Source organism: Neolamprologus brichardi, chromosome 17 (genome assembly GCF_056152115.1).
Source record: "Neolamprologus brichardi isolate AB-2024 chromosome 17, ASM5615211v1, whole genome shotgun sequence".
Lineage (NCBI taxonomy): Eukaryota > Metazoa > Chordata > Actinopteri > Cichliformes > Cichlidae > Neolamprologus > Neolamprologus brichardi.
Genome location: NC_142120.1, coordinates 21,359,405 through 21,387,110, shown reverse-complemented (window position 1 = coordinate 21,387,110; position 27,706 = coordinate 21,359,405). Strand labels below are relative to the sequence as shown.

Genomic DNA, 27,706 nt, shown 5'->3' with positions numbered 1-27,706 from the left:
AGTCACAACACTCCCAACATGGCACAGAGGACTGTTATAAAGCATGTTTAATATAAAACAGTACAAAAGTGAAAAAAAAAGACATTTGGCAAGAATAATGTTTAAATGTGGGGAATAAAAACCTGCAGAAGGATGCTGAGTTTGTGTCCTGAGGGTGGGTACAAGGACTCGGAGCTGCTCTGTGTGGAGTTTAAATCGATTTACAGTCTTTGTTGTGTCACAGACTGTATATATATATATATATATATATATATATATACATTTAAACGGTGTACAGATACTGTATGTGCTGAGGCTGATGGTTCAGGTTTAAATCCTGGGTCCCAACCTTCTAATATTTATATTAGAAAGCAACATAATTTGGTTGCTTTAGGGATACAAACAGGAAGTGTAATGTTTGGGCTAAAGTCTGAGCCATGTTATGCTGTATTTCTTGAAATTTGGGCCATCAAAAATGTGCCAAATTAACTTTTAACACTTCCTGTTTGCAGTGCTGTCATGGCTGTGAGCACAAGTATCTCGAGTTTACTCTGATCCAGAAGAAAATCTAAAATGTGGATGATTTTAAGGAAAGTTCTGCATTTATAAGGAGTATCATTTTTTCTTTCATTTGCAAGAGGATTTCTTCATCTTTGCTTACTGTGTTATGAGTCGGAGAAGGACAGCTTTATGGAAGCAGTGCTGCAAATATAATCGGCAACTGTGTCACTGAGTAGCCAAATCAGCATCACTAACCTCCTGTTGGTTTTCAAAGAGGACAACTGGCATAAGTCTTTATATCTTTATGTAAAATAAACCTCATCATAACCAACACAGTAAGAGAATTTGAAGTTGACAGATTTGCTGCGCATTGGCTCCACCAGGTGGTGCTTTTGAATTCTTCCTCCACCTAACTCTTCATCTAATCTCTTAATCCAATATTAAAACAAATAAATAGATGAAATAATACACAATAAATAAAAGAAATAAAGAGGCCAGTGAAATAAGCATAAAACTCTTAGAATTGAATTTGAATTGTTTTACATATATTATAAATCATCTTGTGACACCTTAATTTTGCCTCTGCTTTGGTAACAATGAATGGAATAAGCAGAAAAAAATGAAAAGAGCCTGACCATCTGAGTCATGCGCAGCGTCACTGGAAACACTTCAGCTCACACCATCATCATTTCCACACTGCCATGTCCTGAACACTGCCCCCTTTCTAAAAACAGCATTTAGTCCCTGCAAGTGCTAATTTTAAAGTGCCCCTGCTCCTCCTCGTATATAAAATTACAGTCACATAAAAAATAAAAATCACATCTTACCAGAGAGGTTGAATCCTCCTGCTTTGTTCTGCTGTGTAAATGTTAAATGTTAAAAAAAAACCCCAGAAAGCTGCCATTTGAATAAATCTACATTTAAAAGCTGTTTATTCCTGTCGAAGTGCAGGAAATATTTTTTGCTACTCTGTCTTCTTTTCAAAATCTTAATAAAAACACCCATTTATCTTTATTCCCATCTCACTGAACAATTACCCTTCATAAGAATTTTTTTTTACTATTTTCTCCATTATTATTAAGGCTATAAAAAGATACTTTAAAGTATTTACAGATATTTATTACTTGTTTAAAACATCCTTGAGGTGTGAACACTGTGTAAATCTGTGCAAGTGCTTGCTTTGATATGAACAACAACATATGAACTGAAAGCTCAGCTGCATTACTCAAAGTAAGGCAACCGAAAGTGTAAAACTGAAGAAACTATTGTGCCTTGTTAGCTGCATTTTAGAGTCTTCCAAGATGAACCATAAACTGTTCCTAAGGGTCTAGTTATTTTTTATATTAATTGTGAAATTATTGCGTTTTTAATGACCAAGCTAAGTCAGCTATCTGAGGGGCACATTCACTTCTGGCTAGACAGTTAGCTATTAGCTTTTAGGGTTGTAACAGTGGTGCAAACAGAGGTGTTACTAATGGCATGGTGGTTGAAGTGCCAGCTAGCCATGAAATTGTTATTTTTGGATTTTTTTATATATTAAATTTCCATATACCTAAAAGCTGAAGTCAATCTGATATGCCTTGAATAGTACTTCAAGATATCTACAAAAGCAATGAAAAGGAAAACACAAATAATAGTCAGCACTTTGAAACATAGCTTAGCACCCATATACAAGTTTTGTGTGACATTTTTGATATGTGGTGTTTTTAAGGGTTGAGTGAATAAGGCCTGTGTAAAGAGGTTTATGCTGCTGCACCAAAAACCTCCTTGCAATTGCTTTGGTCTTCCATAGCTTGCGTGAAAGATGCCAATTTGTCTGCAAACAATTGCCAACTACTCTGTGAGCAAACTGTTAACAATGTGACACACACTAGGTAGTTGCTGAATGTTTGCAGACCATTTGGTTTCCTCCATGAAAAATACAGGTGACAATGTCAAATACAAATCAAAGCAATATCAAGGAGTTTTTTTTTTATACAGCCCTCTTTTTGGAACCAATGTGACTGCCAGCAACATGCAGAAACCGCTTGCCAGCCAATCATGTTATACACATTTTCCCTTTGCGTACAATAGCAGACAAGTTATGTGCGTATAATGCACGTGAATAGCTAAGTGATGATTCATGCCATTGTACACTTTGTAAGGAAAAGCTATGTATAATAAGGGGCCTTAAGGCACCACCCATTAGTGATCTTAACAAAGCAGCCATTTGGGTTGTTGGAGTCTTTGGTTAAAATTTGTGCTAGCATATAACATAAAGGCTCATATGAGTTTTTAACTTCTAATCTGGTCCTCATTCTACTGCTACAAGTGAAAATGTCTTTTGCAAATGATTCCTGTTATCCATATCAGAAGTATGCTTCTATGCTTATGAACCTGGGTGCTCCACTTTTGCTCTGACCATCACAGTAGTCTCCACTAAGTTTCATCTCATGGTTTCATGGTCTCAGATTTGTTTGTGGCAACAAAGCTTGCAGGAATTGTCAAACTCCTGCTCCATGTGTCTCCTCAGAAGGCTGCAGTTGACATTGTGTCACAGTTTTGCTGTACGTGTTTGGTTTGATGTTGATAGGAACTGAACCTGCAAATGCTGGCTGGCAATTTCACTTCAGTCGATCAGGGATCGCAGCACTGCCGCCATGCTGAGCCCTATAGCCAGGCTGCTCCACGTGGGCCTGTTCATGGCTCCGCCCGCCTTCTGTTGTAAAGTGTAGTTACAGGTAGGGGTGGCATCAGTTTGGGTAGTGCTACCCACAGTCCGTCTAGTCGTTTGGGCTATGCGTCGTAACAGGAAGTCGTGTTTAAGGGCAGAGTATTGATCCGGACCATACGGGACACTGAGAGTCTTTGTCAAAACCTCGTGACCTGGATATGTTACCTACAATAAAAGATATGGGAGAGCAGGACATACATTATGCATGCTTCCTTGGCAATATCATTAGAAACAAAGTATACATTTTCATTACTATGCAGATGATACCCAGCTTTATTTATGCATTTTAAGTCTTAATGTCTTAAAATACATTAAGACCTGGAAAATCTCCAATTACCTGATTATATTTTCAGACAAAACTAAGGGTACTGTACTGTACCTTAAAAATCTTAGAAATATGGTATCTAACCATATGCTTTCTCTGGATAACATTTCCTTGACCTTCAGTAACACTGTGAGGTTGTTATTTTTGACCAAGATATGTCCACATTAAACAAATATGTAGGACTTCCTTCATTTATTTGCATAATATCTTTAAAACTGGAACCATCCTGTCTAAAGTGACGCTGAAAAACGATTTCATATTATTTCTAAGATGGATTATTGTAATTCATTATTATCAGGTTGCTGTCATCACTTAGTGAGATCCAGTGAGTGAGTTAGTGAACATTTGTGAAGCAGCTAAAAAGCCAAAGACACTGCAAACTCACAGGTTAACATGTCAGTCACATGGTATGCCCAACCGTAAGTACACCCTACTTTATTGTGTTTTTATTTTTCACTCTAACATGACCATAACTCACAAAACAAACATCATGTGGCAGCGAATGTTTAATTGGGTTGAAGAATAAGCTGCACTGGGCTGTAAAGTCTTACTGTGAATGTGTAGTTCCCAGGTAGCAGCAGACGGTAGTATTCCCCATGTTGATTGGTTCTGAATGGACATATATTCCTGCGACCTCTGACCTCCACTACTGCGTTCTCCACTGGCTCGCCTGAACCATCAAACACTTGACCTTTGACACCTGAACACCACATACCGGGTTATTATCAAGTACTGATACTGCTTCAATAGAGACAAGTGGACTCAAAGACAGAGACATACTGACCCAGGTGGACTTGCTGGACGTAGGCCAGCAGAGCCTTTTTGTTGTCGTTCCACAAAGCAGGAAGCTCTCTGGCTGGAGGATACTTGCAGCAGGACAGTTCCAGAGTGATCTCCAAACACTGCCCCCACACATAGTTGTAATCCTGCATCCCACCTGATGCACACAATCAAACACATTCAGGTCCACACTGATGCTGAGACTAAGCTGCAGCAGCACAGATGGTCAGATGCCACTCTTACAAATATTTCACTGACCATTTTAAACATCAGTTAATACGTTTGGTCCATGAACTGTCAGAAGATTAAGGAAATTCAAAATCTCTTTAAACGTGATTCTAAAAGGTATTTGATCTTTATGTCTTAATTTTGAGTAACCTCAGATAAGCTGTCTATTGGAGTAGTCCTGATTGAATAACCAGGTTTCTGGACTGTAAAACAGGATCCCTGTCGGTTTCTAATGAAAGCGCACAACAAGAGTCAAATCTCCATTGTGACCATCAAATGAACCCCTCGAGCCGTGCACAGTTCCCACATACGTGATAAGGTTACTGCGATCAGGTTTCTGCAGGACGACACCAGAGCAGGCTGTGCGGGCGCTGAGCGCTCAGCAGCTCTTCATCGAGTTTCTTTCTCTCTCCAAATATGAGGAGATTATTTTAAAATGAAGATTATGTTTGAAAAATCGCAGGAAGTTCTTTTTTAGTTGTGAGAGATGCATTCTGGGTTGTTCCTAGTCTTAAAGCTGCTTAGCTAGGGGATTTTTTATTTTATTTTATGGTGACTTGGCGTATTTGTTTGGTCTTGTTTAACCTGCAGTAGTTTCCAAAGGTTCCGGTAACGAGTTTCAAATTCATGACAATTAAAGAAAAAAAAAAAGGTTTCTCTACTTTTGAAATTAAGCATGAAGTTTGTCACAGATTAAGAGCTCAAAAACAGTCTATCAAAAGTTTCATGTGAGGCAATATATGAGTTTATCCAAGATTTAAGAGGATTTATTTTAGAAGTGATTCTTTGTGTGTCACACAGAGATGTTAATGCCAGGGACTGTCTTCTCCTTTGAGGTATTAGAAAATTTTAGGGAAGCTAAAGTGATGAGTGTAAGAGTATTTCCTGTCCTGTAATTTTGCTGGGATGCTTGTCCTCCACTTTCACAATAAACCTCACATTCCCACTATCCAAGATAGCATTTAAAGTTGAAATTCACCCAACTTTCCAAGCAACACAAGCAATGAATGTCTTGCTTTATTAAAATAGGAAAAAAGCTGCTTTGCTCAGGTTTTCAGTTTGATCAAACAACTGCAATAGAAAATTGAAGAAATTGGCTATTATTTCTTTTCAAGATAACTCAAAGAGTGAAGTTGGAGAACCTGTAAAAGCTTTGTACAGTCATGACTCTTTGCACTGTGAAAAACAAGTGCACTCTGTGATTCAGCAGCTTGTAGAGCTGTTTTGTGGCAAAAGTTTGAAGTAATGGTTCTCTGTATGACTTTATCAGACTCTGTCATTACTATAGATAAATTTTGGTCCACACTTCTTTACAGCGTTGCTTAGGTTCATTCATTTGCAGCCCGAGGTCTGGACTTTGACTGGACCATTGCAGCACCTTGATTATTATCATTATTATAATTATATTTTTTTGTCATTCTGTTGGAGATTTGCTGCTATTCTTGGGATAATTATCCTGTTGATCCAATTTGGGGAAAAGTTGATGGTCGACTCAGTGACTGCAAGGTGCCCAAACCATCATTCTTCCACCCCTGTGCTGACAGCTGGTATGAGGTGTTTGGTTTGTGCATCATGGATAAACATTTCCACTTTGTAACAGTGTTGTGTCTTGTCTTGTGTTTTGTTCAGATGATACTTTACAAACTTTAACCTTTATCATGCTAACTGAGGCCTGTAGGATCTGAGATGGCGTGGGTGGGTTTTGCACGGTCTTAACTTCTTTACTTCAGAGAGGAATTAAAGAGTAAATACAAAAATATGGGGTAAATCTGATCAGATGTCCACTTCTGGGGAGATTGTGGTACTGAATTAACACAAACCTGAATTTTCCAGACCTGCAACCTGCAAAAACTTTAGCTTTTACTGTGGTGCTTATTCGCAGATGATCAGGTAATAAAGTTGATTTGATTATCAGCACCTGGCTGCTACTTACAGTAATAATAATTGGCGCAGTGAGGATGCACTTAATTTTTCACAGGACTGCACTTCAATATAAATAAATCATGGAGCAAAGCTAGTAGTGGTTATTGTAGTGTTTTTTCTACAATGCTAATCAGAAGCTAATCTTCTGTATGTTCTCTATAGTATCACAAATCCCTTTGTGATCATTTTGCTATCCTTCTCTAAACACTTCAGTAGTAAATGAACTATTTGACAGAACCAGATGAACGTTTCCTGTTTCCAGTCTCTCTGTAAGCTAAGCTTAGCCAAACTCACTGACCTTCCAGACGATACCACTGGAATCCGTTGGTGATGCCCTCCAGGAATGGCCTGCTGTCTATACAGAAGTTACCTCGGTACATGGAGGCGTGATTGTGGGAGTACTCCTTAGCCAGGTGAACAAACACATCATTATCAGGAGCGATGCTAGCCCCGCCCACCAGTTCGCTACCTGTTTAAATGATGAGAGCAAAAGCCTGTGATTGGTGGTGATTATTTGAGCTTTAGAATTATTTTGTTTCCAGTAGCACTTCCTGTTGCCTTTTCCTGAAGTTTTCCCCAAGTTTTTCTGTGTGTGAGTTTGCAGGCTGGTAAAGTTAAGGCAGTAACTCTGACTAAATGACTGTTTTTAACCAAATAGTTCTACTGAGCAGTTATAAATCTGATTATCTCGATTAACACACTTCCTTTTCTGCATTTTGAAGTCAAAACAACAAACTCAAACAATACAAATACAAAACAAACAGGCTTTAAGCCATAGCTTTATGTGTTCCCACATAAACATCTGAAGTACAGGACTTTTAGAAAAAAAAGAGTTTTAGCCGTTCAAATAAGAGATTATGAGAAGCTAGATTTATTCAAACTCTTTTTAGAACAAGAGAGCTTGCAGCTTATCTGAGTCCTTAAAGTATCCTAGTGCCTAAAATACCTCAACTGACTCCTCCAACAGGTTTTTAAAGCTCAGGTCTTTTATTAGATTTTTTTTTTTTAAGGGAGAATGGCAAACAAATATTTTATTTTATGCTGAAAACTGGTGTTTAATATTCCTGTGAATATACCTTCTGGTCTGAGCCTCCCCTAATGATTTCTGCATTTGTAGTTTCTTTCTTTCTGTCAGTACCCTGAGCCCGTGGCCATGAGGTAACAAACTGTTAAATTAATATCTTTTCTTATTATTCCAGCTCTATTATCTTTGAAAATTATAAATATTCCACATCTCGCACATGAAGGAAAGCTACGCTCTTCTGTAGAGGTGCACTCATCACACATTCTCTGTACTTGTATATTTGTCTGGTGGGTCTGAGGGCCTATTTCCTGCTTTGCACTTTCCATTTCACATGCTGATATGAAGCAAATAAGAAGCTCGAAAAACATTCTACAAAGATCCACAAAAACACGACTGTGGGACTGTTGTGGACGACCAGCTAAAGTCAGACTGCTGGATCTGCCGCTTACCGCCGTTGCTGTTGTCATAAGGGTAACTGGCCACCACAGCGCCTCCATGAAGGTTTGCAGAGAGAACAAAACTCTCCGTCCTCAACCAGCCAATCACTGCTTGGACCTGAAACACATGATAGCATCCTGATGACAGAGGAAACTTAAAAACGCTGTCTCGTTCCAAAGCGAAACCAACCTCAGCTTCCCTTCTCTCCTCAAAGAGCTGCTGACTTTGGAGACCAGCGAAAGCATCCGGGAAGTCCCTGTTCAGATCAATGCCATTGCCGTTGTACCTGACGGAGAAAAACGGTCACATCACGCATGAAAATGCTGTTTTCATTTCTGTATCAGGTCAGAGCACACAGCCTTCTTGGGTGGACTTCCCCCCTTGCCTGGGCAATTACAGTGAAATCAGGAGGGGTGTGACTTCACCTCTTAGACTTCTGTGCTAATCATAGTTTACCTCTTATATTTCTTGTCTATTTAAAAAACAAACTTTGAAAACTTTTCAAAACTTACAGGAAATTATAAGTCATTTAGTGCTGCTAAGGCTCCCAGCAAAGGCTGAGCAAGGAACACGTGTTAAAAATAGTTCCCATGATACTCTGAGTGTGCAGGATGAGAGTGTCTCTATTTAAGAGCAGCTGCTGAGACACAAAATGATTTCTGTGCACAGTTCACTGTTAATTACTGACGATAAGAGATCACAAACATCTTTTTCATTGCGATCAGGCTGTTCTTGTCACTGCCGTCTTCTGCTGCTGTTTTCAGACATTTACAGAGGGATCTGATTTTGTCAAGTTTATTTGAACACTACACAAAGGAAATCCACATTCACAAACATCCTGTGTTCTACTGGGATTTGTTATATTTCAGATCAGAGCGAGGGCCGTCGAGGGGATCTCGATCGCATGACATCACAAGTCATGATTGACCTCACAGGACTCTAACGGAACTCAGAGCTATGACTTATTTAGAATTAAATTTCTCTTACATCACAATTTGTCATTGTGCTGTCCCTTATTTTCGGTCATATTAATGGTGGATGTTCATATTAAATGGGGCGATCGTGGCTCAAGAGTTGACAGTTCGTCTTGTAATCGGAAGGTTGCTGGTTCGAGCCCTGGCTCCCACAGTCTCGGTTGTTGTGTCCTTGGGCAAGACACTTCACCCGTTGCCTACTGGTGGTGGTCAGAGGGCCCGGTGGCGCCAGTGTCCGGCACCCTTGCCTCTGTCAGTGCGCCCCAGGGCAGCTGTGGCTACAATGTAGCTTCACCATCACCAGTGTGTGAATCTGTATGTGAATGGGTGGATGACTAAATGTAGTGTAAAGCACTGTGGGGTCCATAGGGACTAAGTAAAGCGCTATACAAATACAGGCCATTTACCATGATATAATCCGTTTTTTTTCTTTTGGCTCTGTATGATGTCGCATATATATACTGAGGTTTGTGACAATAACTAGTTACTCTCGCCCGTCTTTCTCAAACCTAACCGCTTGCGGCCCCTCTCTGAGCCTGTTTCTGCCTGAGGTTTCTTCCTGTTAAAAAAACGTTTTTCCTTCCCACTGTTGCCAAAGTAAGACAAATGTACAAATACATTATAGAGCCTCTAATTTGTCAATTAGCAATAATTAGCAGATATTAGCTGCTTTGTTTATATTGTTCATATTGCATCTGCACAGTTTAGTTTAGCTAGCATTAGTGATAGGTTAGCACTAAAACCCCAAATGGTCACTTCTCACAAAAACCAACATGGAAGCAACAAAAATGCCAAAGCTGAGCCTTCAAAATGCCAGAGTCTGAAACCAGTCAGTGATGTCACTATGGTCGTGTCGATCGTTTATTTACTGACTATAGTTTCAGACCGTGGATGAGCGAAGTAGCTGCACTGAGGCTCAGCATGAGATAAATAAGGATTATTTTGATCTGTCAATCATGTAAAGCCGCTGTAGTGAAGTCCAAGAGTAAAAATATGTACCTTTTATCATAAAAGGCCTGCTCTGAGTGTCTTATCTCCAAATAATGATCCAATTCTTCTTTGAAATCTCAAAAGTGAACTTCTTCCCTCATCTACCTGAACTCTAGAAGAAAATTAATCCATCCAACGGGACGACCCAAATCTTCTTTCTGTAGGAATTAGTGCCACCATATTAAAACAAGACTTCACCATCTCATTTGTCATCTCACTCACTTTCATGTGCTTAAGTGAAATGTTTCCTTATAAGGTTTGGAAAGCAGTGACCCCAAAGAGACCACACACACACACACACACACGGACTAAACCTATATGGGAGGCAAGTCCACATAATGAGACTGTTCCCACAAGCAGTTGCTGCAGACATGAGTCTACTGTAAACAGAATATACGAAGACGACGAAACAGTCATAATCAGATGCTTACAGAGTATAATTGTGTGTGCATGTGTGTGATATAGATCTACAGTGTGTGTGTATGTGTTTCTCTTGCCAATCAAAGTATTTTGGGTGCAGCAATGTAGCTTAGGCTTTACAAAACAAACAAGCTGTGACTGCAAGATTATGTCTGTGTGTCAATTTGGCATTTAATCTATCACTCTCTCACTCACACACTCACACACACACACAAAATTATTCTTTGGAAACGTTAAAGTGTGAGAAATATTTTCCAGCGTTCATGTTTTGGTATCAATGTGTTTATGCTAACAGTGGATCCCGTGAAGAGGGCTGCTGATGGTGCGTAGCTTCACTAATCCAAGGAACTTTACAGCCAGTCAGCTGTAACTAAGTGGTTTAAAAGTCAAGTACTGCCCTTAAGCACGCTCCTCACAAATTTGAGGAATGTAAACTTTTAATACTACTTATTATTGTTATTGTTATTATTGTTATTAAATGCTGCATAAATTTGTAGCTTTGCCTCTAAAAATATGAAATAAGACAGCCTCTCATAAGTCACCATAGTTTCAGGCTATTTCAGTTTGGCATTATTCATTTGTACTACAAACCTAATCAACTGGAGACGGTGCAGGAAAACAACAGGATGTCCTGAAACACAATGCACATCGTGGTGACAGGTGGTGTTCCTGCACTCAATGCTCCGCTGCTGAATGAGGAAGAAAACTGTAACTGCAGATCTGTTGATACCAGACTTGGAATGTCTCCATGTGTCTGTGGATGAGACGACTCCCGGCTGTGGAAGTGCATATAAGAACAGACTGCCTTTCAAGATATGTTGTTACAGCTTCCCAGAATCACAGTGACAGAAGATGCATTTACAGAGGCCAGCTCAGTCGCTGTGCAGCCTTTACTTTACAGGGGATAGTATTATATTTCCTACATATTCATTTTGTTTTGTGCAGTAAAAACAAGTGCAAGCTGTGCCTTTTAAAATCTGAAATCCATTTTTATATATCTGACATAATTTTGGGTGCAGTTATTTTTATTTATGTGGCATTAATTTTACTGTCTAGTAAAATTCTAAAATTTTTAATATTAAACTTTATTTTTCTTACTTCAGTGATATTTCTTAATCTAAGCCCTTTCTAGCGTGCTGTCAGTACTTTAATTACAGAAGAGGATCTGCATACTTTGTCCAGCAATGCTTTTAGCCAGCAGCAATGTTTTTCCCGCAGCAGGCAGTGGCTTTCAGTTGTCGAGGCTCTAAAAAGCCACCGTACGTGACCTGCTGAGCAGCCAACAGCAAGCTACATCAAAGACGAGCAGGTGAACACAGCAGAGCATTTAGCAGCTACAGAAGCAGATATGTCCCTCAGGAGGGAGTCATGCATATTGCATGAGCATGCAGCAAATAAAGCTCTGAGTCCTCAACAACAGCTCATTTGTTCTCTTGTACAATTTCACTTCCTACTGTTTCACTTAAGAGGTTAGTTCATGCCTTTGAGTTCATCATTAGCTAAAAATACACACTGCACACAGAGAGCAACACAATCAACGGTGTTCAATCTCTCTTTTAGTTCTGTTTTTGGTCTCCACCTCCCAGTCAGGAAACGTCTGTTTGCCGTCTTAATGTTTTACCAGCTGCTGATGAGCACAGGGTGTGCAGCAGGTGTCTTGAAATTTAAAACAGAGGTAAAGCTGTTTGCGTTACCTGCCCTGGCTGTTGTAGCAGTCCTTGTCTGCTACGTCAAAGCCGTCTGGATTCATCGTCGGCAGGATGTGGATGCGTGTGCTGTTCAGCAACCGCAAGGACCATGTTTCGTTGCTACGGTAACTGCGCACCAGCTCATCTATTAGCTGAAGGAGCAGCACTCGCCCAAGAACCTGAAAGCACACGAACACAAACACGCAGAAAGAAATTCAGGTAAAAACAAATGTTGTGATGGAATTTATGGCTTGTCCTCACACATAAGTCATAAGTGAACAGCACAAAGATTATGCATTATGCAACATTCATATTTAGGAAAATGGGTGAACAGATGGTAGTGCAGGTATGGTCAGTCAACTGTGAAGTAATCACTTCCACTTCCACCAATATAACATAATGTCTTTCCACCATAACGAAAGACATTATGTTATTCACCTCCCACATGCAGCTGGGCCATTCCCAAGGCTTATCGTAGAGCTAAAACACCCGTCAAGGTCAGTCCTCCTAAATACTCCACTGAGACTAACCTTTGACTAACACATGACTACATATGAAAAAGAGTAGAAAAGATGATGTTTCCAGGGTTAATTTGCGTATCTGAATGGGTTAATTAATGGAATAGAATAGAATAATTCTTTAATTGTCCCACAAGGGAAAATTTGGTTGCATCGGCAGCAAAAACACACATATACAAACAGAACAGAAACACAATTTTTACATATTTACATCATGGACAATAGTTACCAAAGCAGAGTACTGTACAGTTATTAAAAATAGAGCACAGATAAGTGGCAAACCCAGGTTGTAGTGTGCAAACAGAGCAGGATACTGAAGGATGTTTAAATAGTTAAGAATATTTAGAATAATTAGAAAAGTGAAGATTGTGTATTGTACCTATGCATTAAAAAGTAGACATGTAACTTCCAATAAGTTAGTGCATAGATAAACTGAGAAAAGTAATATGCAAGTTATAACAGTAGAATTTGTTACAGCACTGATGTAAACATCTAAGTTTGTTGGGAGCAGTTTTGATTGTGCAGTCTGACAGCTACAGGGAGGAAGGACCTGCAGAAACGCTCCTTCATGCATCGAGCATGCAGCAGTCTGTCACTGAAGGAGATCTGCAGCTCAGCAACATTTACATGCACGGGGTGGGAGACTCTGTCCATCAGAGATGTTATTTTGGCCAGAGTCCTTCTGTTTCCCACCACCTGCACTGGATCCAGCGTGAATCCCAGAACAGAGCTGGCCTTCTTAATGAGTTTATCCAACCTCTTCCTCTCAGCTGTCGATAAACTGCTGCTCCAACATACAACACTGTAAAAAATGACGGATGCCACCACAGAGTCATAGAAGGTCTTTAAAAGCACTCCCTGGACTCCAAATGACCTCAGCCGCCTCAGCAGGTAGAGTCTGCTCTAACCCTTCCTGTAAAGAGCATCAGTGTTGTGGCTCCAGCCCAGTTTATTATGAACGGCAAGTTTACGCCAAGTTTACGGCTGTCCAGGGTCCATTTTGGCTTAATGGATGGTTTGCAAAGTTTGCAGTGAAAACTGCAGTGAAGTCAATAAATATTCCAATCAATTCAGGTTTCCTTTAGTGATATGTGTGGAAAGTTTAAGTATTTCCAGATGAGGACATTAAGTTTAGTTGCAAATTTGTAAATGTGCTTTCAGTATAGTGACAACAGACTCAGTTAATGTGGATAACTGACATATTTACTAAAACTGAGTAAAAGTACAGGCAGACACAGTCTAAGTTATTTTCAGTTGTTAGCTCTTCAATAATTATATAAATTTCTTTAACGTGAAGAAATGTTTATTTTCATTGTTTAACAGCTTTAGTTATTTTTTTTTATTTAGAGTGGTTTATTTTTCATAAACTTTACACTGCATTGCTTTCACTTTATTGGACTAACAGTTAGTTTAACATTTAATTTCACTCCACCATTCTTTGTTTTCTGTGTGTTGACCTTGCATGTTCCTGCCTGAAGAAAACAGCGGGGGAAGAAGTGATGTCGTGAGTCAGCAAGGAATTGAAATGCAATCCAGGGACGAGTCACGATGAGGCATTTTTTCCGGATACAGGCGGCTTATTGGACGATGAAGACAGCATAGGGAGGAGGAAGAAAAACATCTTTGTGAATGAATGAGAGCCTTGGGAGTGGGAATGACAGAAGGGTGGGAAAGGTGTGTATCCAAAACCACATCACACACACACACACACACAGACACACACGTCAGGACTAGCGCTGCCTCCGGCCATCATATTGCTTTCCTTCATCAAACTCCCTCCATCTTTTGTCTCTGTACCCATCACACGAAAACACACATTTTTATTTTTATTTTTGCATCTTTATAGTGTGATTTATCTTTTTACTTTATATCAACTGAACATCACTAACACGCTCTGTTAGATTATGCAACTGTTCCTTCATCAGGGTCGGCGTGGAGCCAGTTTTCAGTGCGGGCAATTTCATCCACCAACACTTTTTTCATGGTTGAAGAAATTCGAGAAGTAAGTAAAGTAAGCTACTGTTAGCTCTGGCTTTACTGTGTTTTGTACAATCAACATGTTCCTTATCAGTCTCTACGGCAACACTAACTCGGGGATAATTGGCCTTGGACGAGCTGCTCTTTGCTGCTCTTCCTTCTGTGCTAAATGGCGCTAAAAAGTCAGAAAGCAGAAACCATCACATAGCAGCTGCTGATTCAAGCACTCAGGAGGCCCAGGTCTGTCTCCACAGAGAGGAGAGGACGCCCTGCAGCTGTGAGCAGCCACGCCTCGAACAGCAACTGAACTAAACTGAACTGAACTGAAATAAAACTGAACTGAACTGAACAACCAAATGGAAGAGTTTTAAAAAAATCCCCTATAAAGATGATGCGATAGAGGACAAAACAGGTTTGTTTTCAGCAGGGTATAAACTTGTCTGCTGTAAATAAGGGCATTTTAACATCGAAGTTTATTCATCCAGTCACCCCCAAGCAGTCGCGGCAGATGGCCACCCTCCCTGAGCCTGGTTCTGCTGGAGGAGTTTTTCCTTCTCACCATCGCCAAAGCGCTTGCTTTGATTGTTGGGGTTGTCTCTTTTTTCTTTGTATTATTGTACGATCTTTTCCTGACAATACAAAGTGCCCTGAAACAATTGTTGTTGTGTTGTTGTTGTTCAGATTTCGGCTTCCCTTCATCCCTCTCTGCGGGCACAGGTGATATCGGCAGTTGACAGCGGATCTACTCTAGATTGTGTTTCTTGGGCTTCACTTGAGCAGTTTTGCATGTTTCACAGTTCCCTTCACATTCTGTCTTAAATAGGCTGTGTTTAAATGAACGCCCCTTGAAGTTTTATTCTCTTCCTATGACATCATCCAGATCCACGAGTAGAAAAAACATCTGAAATGAAGCAGTGTGAGGCTTGAGCTTTTGGCTTACACACACTGACCTCATTATTTGAAACTCTGCCCCCCCCATATCGCTGCAGTTTAGAAAAATGGGAAATAAGGGCAGTGATTTACTGAACTAGGTAAATGTAAAGGAAAATATCCCAAGTAAGTATATACTTAAAAAAGTCAAAGGTAGGTCCAATCTAATTACTGATATCTTCAAATCTAGCAGCCATTACTGGATGAAACCAAAACATATGGTGGTGTTTGCCACCCATACAGTCCATGTGTCACTGAACAATTCCTCCAACAAGTTTAGATAACAAGATTAAAGCCGTCCAGCTGTGTTTATGTGACCTAATGTTGAGTGAAGCTGAGGTGAACCTCAGTGTTTGTCTACAACTTGCAGCTGAGCTTCCCTGGAAGACAAGGGGAACATGAACACCTGAGGCAAATTCATCAGGATTCATCCTTCAGGAAACAGAAATGTCCAAAATCACACAGAGATCGATCCAAGAGTAGAAATCACATTTGAGGAGAGAAACGTGAACTCTCAGTGACACTGTAGGAAAATACTTTCACTTTAAAATCAGGATCTATCCCCTGGGGAACATGAACATCTGTGCAAAAGCTGTTGAGTCATTTACGATACGACAGATATTGTCATTAAAAGAGTCAAAAAATAGAATTAAAATAACAAACAGGCTTCCAAGTGAATCCAAAGAAAGGTCAGTGCAGCACACTCAGAGTACGAGGTTAATGTGTGAAAGGAAGAAGTGCCTCCTGTTTAAATTTTTATTATTGTCCTTCAGGCAAAGTTTAAAGCCGCTGAAAGTTCTCTGTTTGATTTAGTGTTACTAAACATTTCTAACACGCAAGACTGCATTCCTGCTGCTGACATGATTCTGCCATGCCATGATGGCTGTTTGTATTTTGCACATCTGAGCACCGATGACAGAAACATCCTCCGTTTCTGTCATTCGGTGGATATACGATGGATGTTCTTTGCTTCCTGCACTGCAAACTTTACTAAACAACTGTTTCCAACTTAAAGCGCAGCTTAAAATAAATTGGACGTGAAAAAGAAAGTACACCCTCTTTCACTTTAAGCCCTCGGTTAATAAAAACAGTCATCTGGTCCTTAAGTCTATCATTCTACACCTCAGAGATCAGACAGTGCAACGCTCTGAGATACTGCAACAAACTCCAAGAGCTCCACCTCAGACTCTAAAGGCCTCAGTTAGCATGCTAAATGTTAAAGTTCATGACAACACAAGTTAGAAACAAACTGAGCAAGTATGTTTTGTTTGGAAGGGTTGCAGAAGAAAGCCTCTTCTCTCTAAAACAAACATGAAAGCACGGCTTTGGTGTGGAAAAACACATCAGGACAAACTGCAACACTTCTAAGTGGAAATCTTTGTCCATGATGCAAAGCACCCGAGGAAGCAAAACACCTCATACCAGTTCTCAGCACGGTAGTGTGGGGATGATTTGGGCACCTTACAGTCATTGAGTGGACCGTAAACTCGTATAGCAAAGTATTCTAGAGTCAGTGTGAGACCCACAGCAGTCAACAGTTATTATTGCTAAACGCGTCTCAACAAGGTGCACGGTGTAGTTTGTTTCTCACACACTGATTCTGCATTGTAGTTTAGTTTTGTTGAATAAATGATGACACAATGTAAAATGTTGGGTTGTTGCTAATCTGAGGTTGTTTTTAAATAACTTCATATTTACACTTTTAATATAATTTTCTCCTCCCGTGCTTTTCCTTTTAGCTCTATAACGTGTTTTTGTTGTTGTTGTTTTTGTACACATTTTGCATCAAATACACTAAATATGTAATAATAGATATGTTTCATTTTCAGAATGCTTCAACCTGCCCCTGTGCTATGTGATACAGAAATTAGCTGGAAGTCAGTGTGGGGAAAATAAAGATGCGATAAAATGAAGATACAATAAAATTTGTCTGTCTGCCTGATCAAGCAAGTCAGAGTTTCTCAATGTTAATCAGTAGAAGCTGTGGCAGAAAGCATGTGAGCCTCACAGGAAATATACTCTAGTCAGAAACTCCTGAGTACTCACAGACAGTTCACGCTACACGACACCTTTTCAGCATTCCCATTCGCCACCCTGCTGTTTCCATGTGTATGTATGGGGCCGTATTCCTCTGAGCCGACATACTCCACTGGTTCTGTTTGTGCGTGTGTGTCCAGGCGTAACGTGTCTATTTAAGGACACTTCCATTGACTTTCACACACATTTGCAGTGTGATCAGCTGTCCACTGTCACCATGGCAACCTGACACTGGTCAAAGGTTTTAGTCTGGTTTTTAAGGACATTTGTGCAGACTCAATTTGTCTCATCCCAATGGAATTATTAGACTATTAAATGATGGTTGTGATTACATTGTGTTATTAGAATAACCTTTGTGTTAACAGTTTGAATGTCTTCTGTTTTTTCCAGTCAGAACAAGTTTTGTTCTGACTGGAAAAAACAGAGCTTGTCTATTTGTTGATCAGTGGTGCCACAGATTTCATCACACTGATGACCTAACTCTGGCTGAATGTGCTGTAACACCGCAGATCAACCAAATCAGTTTCCTCTAAGAACAAAAGTTTGAAACTTTTGCACAAAATCTGAGAATTGTCAGGTTAAAAATGCAGATAAGGTGTTTTAGTTTGTAAAAATGTCTCTCAAAGGTCAAACACTCAAATACTGCATACTGTCAATAAGAATACAAGCTAACTGAATTACCTGTGTACTCTTGCGAAGAAGCAAATAAAATAAAAAGTCAACTGTCATTTTTTTTTATCTGCAGAACTGCACAGATTAAAGGTCTCAGTGCCTTGCTGAGCTTTTCATCTGTACACTTCTACATGGGAAGGCAAGGCAAGTTTATTTCACAATTCAACAACAAGGTGATTCAAAGTGCTTTACAGAGACATTAAAAACAAAAACAAATAAAAAGCATGATTTAAAATTGATTAAAAAAACAAACAAAAAAAACCAGTGTCAACTCTTCTCAGTTTTTAGGTGGTAGAATCTGGTATTAGGTACTGTTTTAGTACTACTGGGGTTCCAAGTGAGCTGAGTCGGGCCAAAGATGCGATGTCAACAGAATGCACACCACTGATTAGCCAAAGAGTGACATCACTGGATGATCATAAAAGTGACTCCTTCACGTCATGGCACAATTTTCATTTTGAACCATTCCTTGATCGTGACTAGATGTCAAAAAAGACTACCAGGTCAATGCCAAAGTGTTTGCTGGGTTTAATAAGAAACTTTTAAGGAAATATAAAATATTATATTAAAGTTTCCTTAAACCACTTCTGTCTGTGCTCAAAGAGCTGTGCGACCAAAAATCCTGCATAATGCTGTTTCCCTGTTTAGGTTGTTGCCAGACTGAATCACCTGAGGGATGCTGTGCTGTGATTAGCTTAGATGCTGTTTGCTACACTTCACTCTCTCCTGATCCGAGTTTGGTGTAATCAATCCACCTGTGCATACAGTTGTAATTATGAGTGTTGCTTTGTGATGTGGTTAAAAAGGAGGTTGTTCATGCTTGTTTTGTGGTCAGAAGAAGTGAAGCATCATATAGGGTTGTTTTCCTCTAAACATCCACCAGGTCATTGAGACGCCGACTAAGGGTGGAGTTGGTTTTTGGCCACATCCTAAATGAGCAAATCTTCAAAAACTTGAAAATGCCATCTTTCAGATCATGTGTGTTACATGGCGTGACAGACAGAAGCCACACCTCCAATCCATTTCTGTTATAAAACGGATGAGTGAGGCATTCAAAGTCAACTAACTGTCAAATCCTTATATTCTCTATACTATGAGCTTCATTCAGATGTACAATAACCATTCATATACATATAATGGGAGACATTTTTTTCCATTACAGGTATTCCCAGTTACTAACTGACCTGCCTAAGTATACAAAGAACCTGAGATTAGTGTTTCTTGATTCGGTTGATTCGGCACACTGTCCATTTCTATCTGAGAATTATGCAGGTCATCACACACTCTGTTGTCCACACACAAAGGAATCCACGGGCTCTGGACTCTGAATGGCTTTTGTTGATCTCTTTTGTCCTCCTTTAGTCCTGCTTCCTGTTAAAAAGGAGTGGCACTCTTCTGTGTGTGTGCGTGTGTGTGTGTGTGTATTGTCTTACCTCATTTCCATGCATGTTACCCACATATTTGAACTCTGGGATGCCAACTGTGTGCTGGTGAGGACTGACACCCAAAGCCAACACCCACAGCTGCTGACCTGAGAGACACGCAGAGCAAACAGAGCCTTCAGGAGAAAGCTAAGAGTTACAGTTTGTGCTGCTCACATCTGCTTAATTGAACATGATGTGCACTGGGAGATGAAAATGTGTAATTAGGTAACGGTTCATTGTCACCTGGGTTAGTTAAGAATGCTAAGAAACGCACACCAGCATGCACAAAAATATTCGCTACAGCAAAGCTTTTCACACTTAAGAGTGATAACGTGCAATAAAAGCAAGTACACACAAAATATGACAGAAACTAACAATAAAAACAACAAAACAAATAAAACTCTGAATGTCCACCCGGCCTCCAGAGACCTGCTTCTCTAAATTTGCTGTGAGCGTTCACAGCTGACAGACTGACTGAGGAGAAAAATTAATTACAATATTCAATATGGTCAACATTCAGTACTAAGAAAGTAAGCAGCAATTCAAAACATGTGAACGTAAAAGTGGTCTCTCTCTTCACATCCAGTGACTCTGTTCTGTCCACATAAGTATCCCATGATGCCTTTCTGCCTGCATCCTGTGAATTACTGCTATCTGTTGTCTTTGGAGGTCAGTTTGATGATAAGCCACCAGAATCCATCCTTGCAGGGCCCTCCCTGTGTCCTTAACAAATTCTGGAGCCTTCAGATTAGTATGCACTACTGTGTAAAAGTCCACTCCTTATTTCTTTATATTATTAATGGTACAGTTATGTATTAAAAATTACAAGGTCCACAGTCCAGTTAAGTAAACAGTAGAAAGTTAATTATCACTCCACCAGATTTGTTTCACTGACTTTCAGTCCAGTTTTTTATATTTTAACAATTTTTATATCAGGCTATAAGCTTGATTATTTCTGCTGTAAAGTTGTTCATTTTAAGAGTCTATGGGAACTAGAGAAACTGCAGCTGCGCATTTATTCCCCTGTTCACTTCCATTTTATTTCTGGAAACATCTGGAATACCATTTTACTTTAAGTTCAGTTTCAGATACGTTGAAGGGAGGAGGAACACTAAATGTTCAGCTTGTCCATCACCACGTGTCCATACCAAACAGCACTCTGCTTTATCACACATTTGACCTTATATGGAGACAAAATTTACAAAATGAGGGTTGTGATTTGTTAGAAAACATGAAACTGAAGCTACGTCCACACGTACACGGGTACTTTTGAAAACGGAGATTTTCTGTTTTCGTTTTAAAAAATAATCCCGTCCACACGTAAACGCAGAAATGAAGGAAAACGCTGCTAGGAACATGCCAAAGCAACAGATGGTGATATATTCCTAACCGTGTAGAAATGTTGGCCAATCAGAAGTCTAGAAGCCTGGGTGGGAAATTCGAAAATATCCACCCTGGCAGGCGTTTTTAGAAATCTCCGTTTTCAGTGACCGAAAACGCCGTTTACGTGTGGACGAAAGGTGCAAACGCATAGAAAAATCTGAGTTTTCAAAAACACCCGGGTACATGTGGACGTAGCCTGAGGCTCATAATGGGATATGAGGAAGTGAGAATCGGGCTCATTTTCTCATGTTTCAAAATATATATATGTTTTTTTCTTGTTTTGAAACCAGAGGAGTCGCCCCCTGCTGGTTAGAAAGAATCATATCAATGCATCTTTCACGTGTTTGACGTAAAACGTTTTTAATGTTTGCAGTAAACTAAAGGTCAATAAATAATCTTTATCTCTTGTGTTAGAAGAAACTAAAATAAGTTAATATTTTTAATCAAAGGCTTCAATTCCTCTTTGCTCTTTCAGTGTCTTTGAACTCTGTGCTTTGGTTTGGCAGCCTGCAGTTTTGAGGTTTAAATTTTAACTCTGTCAGTTAGTCAGTTTCCTCACAGGCACACACACCCACCCACACACACTTCTGTAACTGTACTGCCAGTACTACTGGTTACTCAATGAATGAAACTACAAGTCTCAACAAGCCAGGAACACACACTCACGTAAATCACGGCAAAGTGTGACTCAGTCATCAGAGCAGCAGCCTGAGGGAAAAACTGACTCGTTGCACAAAGACAAGATGAGACTGAAAAATGCATAAACACACTCGGGCTGGACGGAGGCCAGCTGGTGTCCCAGATTAGCTCAGATTAGCTCTGTGTGTGTGTCAGATTAAGCAGTCTGGGATTAAATGAGAAACTATTTACTGTCCAGTCATGCGATCCACCAACAGATAGAGCCAGGTCAGTCAGTCATTGGTGGTGGGTATAGAGGCGGATGCCCGATGCTTCATCAATTATCCATCATTCCTATTGTGGCGTCTACATGTAAGGGAATCGGTCTAAGAACAGGTTATGTTTCAAAGCTTTATGATCACCTAAATCTACAGGGTGGGCAATTTATATACAATACAATACACCGTAATAAAATGGGAATGGTTGGTAATATTAAAGTCCTGTTTGTGGCACATTAGTATATGTGAGGGGGCAAACTCCTCAAGATGGGTGGTGACCATGGTGGCCATTTAGAAGTCGGCCATCTTGGATACAACTTTTGTTTTTTCAATAGGAATAGGGCCATGTGACACATCAAACTTATTGGTAATGTCACAAGAAAAACAATGGTGTGCTTGGTTTCAACGTAACCTTATTCTTTCATGAGTTATTTACAAGTTTCTCTTTGTTCAACATAGGGTGTCTTGTATTGAAATCTGCTGCAATTCACCAGATATCAACACAATTTCGATCCGCTCCTCACGTGTTAACCTCTTCGACATGTCAATGGCTGTGAACAAAGAGAAACTTGGGACAGCCTTTCTCACAGTATATGTGAGAAACTCACATATACTGTGACTATACCAACTATTCACATTTTATTACGGTGTATCCATATAAATGGCCCACCCTATACATCTGCTGTACTGTATTTCCTGCAGTCGCCACAAACGGAATTCATTGTTACTCACTTTTTGTCAGACATTTAATGTTAAATGGATGAAATTGTCATTTTCTTTTTCCAAACCAATAAGAATTGCACAAATCGTGGTCTGGGATAATTGTCCTGCTGAAAAATGAAGGTGCTGGCAATCAGATGCTCTCCAGAAAGCTGGATGAAAATCTGGTGGTACTGCATTTGTAATTTCATTAATTTTGAGAAGATCAACATCACTGGTTGAAATGAAGCCCCAAACTGAGTCCATTGTTTTGTACAGATGGCTGTAGACTCACACTGTTGGATCTCTACTCCTGACCTCCTCTGTACATACTCACATGTCCCTGCTGCAGATTACCTGAATAAAATTAGTAGGTCATTAGCAAGAGTCTATAGAACAGGGGTGGGCAATTCCAGGCCTCGAGGGCCGGTGTCCCTGCAGGTTTTAGATGTGTCCTTGAACCAACACAGCTGATTTAAATGGCTAAATTAGCTCCTCAACATGTCCTGAAGTTCTCCAGAGGCCTGGTAACGAACTAATCATGTGATTCAGGTGTGTTGACCCAAGGTGAGATCTAAAACCTGCAGGACACCGGCCCTCGGGGCCTGGAATTGCCCACCCCTGTGCTATAGAACTTGACTGCATGCTGAGGTGGCAACCTGTAACCCTACTCAAATAAATGTAAGTAAATGTAAGAAATTTGTACTTCTAAAAGTACTGTTGTTGCAACATGTTAATTCACTCATGAGCTGCTGTAACACAAATCAAATGGCTAAACTGCCACCTCAGCATGCAGTCAAGATCTATAGACTTGCTAATGACCTACTAATTTTATTCAGGGTTGTTGTAGCAGGGACACATGTTAAAATTTAAGGACACCGGCCCTCGAGGACTGGAGTTTGACCCGTGTGCTTTAGAGCAAGTCTGGCTTTTTAGCAGCAAGTCCAAGACTTGCACAGCACAATATATGATACGCACACAAGAGAAAATTGTTAAGAGGGTGTTGTGTTGCAGGATTGTGAAAGGTTGTCTTCTAATATTTGGAAAGTAGGAAGTCCCATTATGACCTAATGTCTCATCTCAGAATGTAAAAAATCCTGAATTTGCTTCAGAAGTGGAAGTTTAGTAGATGAAGATTTAAAGTAGTCAGGTTTCAAATGTTCAAATGCAGATGACTGTGATTAGACAGTGGCCAGCTTCACACAGACTGATTTTGCTCATACTTTTAGAAATATAAAGCCAGCCAGCAATATTCATTTATGATGCATGTTTCACAGACAGGAGGATAAGAAGCAATTAATAATAAACAGGAGAAATATATACAAAACAAAAGGCTACGGAGCCCCGCAAGGGACATTGGAGGAAAAAAAATTAAGATGAACTTTTCCGCAAAACTTTTGCAAGATCCAGTGTTAATTTGGTGAAATCCTGCAAAAGATTTTGCAAGATCTCGCAAAAGTAACTCGGGAGCTATGTTCCAATCCCTAGGCCGCATCCTTCAGAGGCCGCATTTGAAGGCCGATTACGTCACAGCCAGGCGATGAAGGCTGTCCCAATTCAAAGTCTGCTCCAAATGCAGTTCATTTCCCCGAATTTGAAGGATGGGTCGAGTATTTCTTTTGTGGCCCAACCTTTCCCAGAATTCATAGCACGGCCCATCCAATTTCAGTTACCAACAATTGGGGGCAGCTCCGTAGTTTTGATATTACTCTTTCTGGGTCACAAAATAAACTTTCAAGATATTTGAAAATATAGGTGTGTAAACTTCAAATATCTGCTTGATTTATCAAGACATCACATATTTGCAAAAGTGCTCCAATGTTTTTGGAGATGTCTGTTACCCACTAGCTCGATAGCTAGCCGGGGGTTCAAGGCTTACTAAAGCCGGCGAGAACAGTGGACTTCCAGCACACCATTTTCAAAACCCCTGCAACCTTTCGCTACTCAGATTATGATATATAAGTCACTTAGGCAACTTAAAAATGTTATTGTTTGGCTTTTTTCAGTTTTTTATTTGTTCCTCAGTAAAACAGTTTGGCTGAGATTAAAGTTATAGTTTTCACACAGCTAAATAAACGTCAAACAGAAAATTGATTAAACAGAAGTGTGAGATGGTAGAGAATTTACTCCAGTGTCCTGTTATATTTTAGATAGCAAGGAGCAGATAACTGACACAGCTGGGGACGCAAATCTGAAGGCTAGACCGTCCCATTTCACAGCCTCGCACTTCCAGCCTTGTCGGTCTTCGGAGGACCTGGCCTTCGCGGTCTACGTGGGCCATGTCCTTCAAAGGATGCGGCCGGGATCTCGCTCCTGAGTTACTTTTGCGAGATCTTGCAAAACTTCATCTTCATTTTTTTTCTCCAATTGTCCCTTGTGGGGCTCCATAAAAGGCACACAGTAGAGGACAGGTGCAAAGTGTTTGGAAGTAGTGCAAAAGGACTCCATGTGTGGTTGTGCAAGTCATTAATGCAAGACATTAATGTATGCAGTTTTGTATATCAGATGCAATGAAATATAGAGAAAGTTAGAAGCATTTCTTGATCTTGACAAACTGAATCATGAAGAGAACAAAAAAGTGTGCAGCAGATTACTGCAGCAGAAATAAAACATCCCGGTCTGTCAGTCGAGCTGAGAAAGCTGAAACAGTTCACTTTTTAACCAGATTCAGTTCATTTTCATTTCTCCAGCACCGGCTTATAGCAGCAGCTGCCTCAGCCTCAAACCTCAACACTGTTTACACATTTGGCAAAATTACCTTTTTAGATTCTTTTACTGAGCTGCTGCTGGGTGGATATCCCTTAAATAAGAGCTCCTGATCTCAAAAAAGCCCCAAGACATTGGCACAGGAACAATAACCTCCTTTATTCTTTTTTTACCATATCTGATAATGGCTATCGAAACAAAATGACTTTAATAAAAAAAAAAGCTAAACACATGCTGTGTGGGAAGTCTTCATGAGGAACACATCCGCCCAGGAAATCTTGTTATTGTGATCATCACAAGTTGTCATTTCACACCTTTTGTCATTTCAACTCCCAACTAAGTCTCAGAATTACAGGTGGGACAGGAAGCGCCAGGAGCAGGGTTACCTTTTGAAGACTGGCCGATGCTGTACAGGTGTGTGATGTCAGGATTCGAGGTGCTGACCTGCTTGAGGTACTGCTCAATCTCATGGTTGTTGTGATATCGAAACTCCAATGTCCAGGCGGGTGTGAAGAGGAAGAAGGGAGGGAGGAGGAAGAGGAGGAGTGATAACATCACTGCAGTAAGACCTGTGGAGGGAAACAAAAATATTTTTAAAGTAAATGAAATAATTTAAACATCTTCACTGACATTCTACTCATTTTTATAAGTTTTTATAACTCTACATAAATATAATATAATAGATAATCAATGATGTTCATGCACAGAGTCCTTCTTGAAACAAGTCTCACCACCTTTAAATGTCTCTGGGCAATTAAGTTTAAGCTTTCTGTAAATTAACTGTAATTTCAGTTACCTCCACATAAAAATGCATGTATATAATCATAATACGGTTTGATTAAAAACTGCATTAAAAATTAGCTGACTCTGCCATAAAATTAGCTTTTGAAATTTTTTCTTCTTGGACATTGTACTTCCAGAAGAAAAAACCAGCTTTGCTGCTGCACAATCCTCCTGTTCCTCGACAGCCATACCTCCCACTTATAAAGTCTTTGCTTAAAAATAAAGGTCTCCGACATCCTGAATTTTAAGGGATTTTGTTAGCATCACATCACTGTTCAGTATTAATTCTCAATCTCAAGAGAAAGAAGCAGGTAAGTCTTCATGTACACAACTAGTTAAACCAGTCATATAAAACACTGGTAATGTTTAGTCACTTGTATTTTTATTTTTATTTTTATTTTTATTCCTATTTATTATTTATTCTATTTATCCCCTTTGTTTATTTTATCTATATATGTCTTTGTATTTATATATGTGTGTGTATATATATATATATATATATATATATATATATATAATATCCTTAACTCTGTAACTTCTGTCGGTGCTGTGCTTTTTGGAAACCAAATTTCCCAGAGGAACCCACCGGAGGGATTAATAAAGTTTTATCTATCTATCTATCTATCTATCTATCTATCTATCTATCTAGATCATTAATCCAGTGAGGAGACGCTTTGTAGGATTACATTAGATTACTCTGTATATTTCTTGTTGACTAAGTTGTGCCATTTAAAGATTTTTGGTTGAATGAATAAAAAGGAATGTTTGAGTTTAAATGCAACAAAACACTGAAACCTACCAAATAAAACAGTTAATAAGACAATATCAGGGAGCAAATTGCTATTATTATTATTATTATTATTATTATTATTATTATTATTATTAATAATAATAATAATAATGCATATTATCAGATGATTAGCGAGACACAGTGAAGTTAAACTGCAATTTATACATTTTATAAATTTCCTTATTCATCTAATAAACATAAGAGAAACAAATATTTAAAAAATATTTTTGTGAAAACAATAGCAACAAAACAAGTAAGAAATAAACAATTTTAAATATTAATATATTTAAAAATACATTCTAATCAAATTCTGAAGGTACTGTTAGTTGTAAACATCACCCCCGTGAAAGTGCTGTTTAAAAGAGAAGTAACACAGAGCGTGAACGCGTTTGAGGTCAAGTCTGGGACTGTTAGGTGAGCAGAGACGGTCTTACCTGTCCACGCGGCTCCGAACAACACCGGCAGAAAGACGAACAGATAGCTGCTGTCTGTCGCTCCCCTCAAAGAGTGTTACTCATTCACCACCGGGTCTTCGTCTTGCTCCGCGGGAGGGGCGGAGCTTGGAGAAGTGTGCGTGTATGTGTGTTGGGCGCAGGCGCAGGTTGTCGGCAGGTTTGTGAATGAAACAGAGCGCTGATTCATGCAATCTGTTCAAAGAGGCTCACATGAGTAGATCTGAAAGTGTGGTTGACAGCGACGGAAGCAAAAAATATCCAAATGCATTCAAATGAAGAGGAAATGACAGAGGAAGTAGGCGTCCAGCAAAGAGAGAGGAGGCAAAGGAAAAGGCTTCTAGCGAGCTGTGTGTTAGGATGGACACTGAAGGAGAAAAGGAATTGTATCTATTGGCTCAGCAGAGTGAGCTGGAAAGGATGTGCAGCAGATTAGAGTGATTAAGGATGGAGAAG

The 27,706-nt window shown here is 39.6% G+C and overlaps 1 protein-coding gene across 2 annotated transcripts; it reads right to left on the bottom strand.

Annotated features, from left to right (window-relative positions):
• Nucleotides 1-241: 241 nt before the first annotated feature.
• On the bottom strand, nt 242-27,288 carry cpm (carboxypeptidase M). Of its 2 annotated transcripts, XM_006781007.3 has the most exons (10): nt 27,233-27,288; nt 25,612-25,794; nt 19,551-19,648; nt 11,990-12,162; nt 8,101-8,197; nt 7,923-8,028; nt 6,748-6,918; nt 4,303-4,455; nt 4,070-4,218; nt 242-3,358 (listed from the first exon to the last, which is right to left on the bottom strand). In XM_006781007.3, the coding sequence occupies exons 2-10, from the start codon at nt 25,778-25,780 to the stop codon at nt 3,089-3,091; spliced, it is 1,386 nt and encodes a 461-aa protein (XP_006781070.1). In that variant the 5' UTR covers nt 25,781-25,794; nt 27,233-27,288; the 3' UTR covers nt 242-3,088. The 2 variants fall into 2 exon arrangements, with proteins under 2 accessions (XP_006781070.1, XP_087687027.1); XM_087830901.1 differs by having other exon boundaries at nt 7,923-8,197.
• Nucleotides 27,289-27,706: the final 418 nt, after the last annotated feature.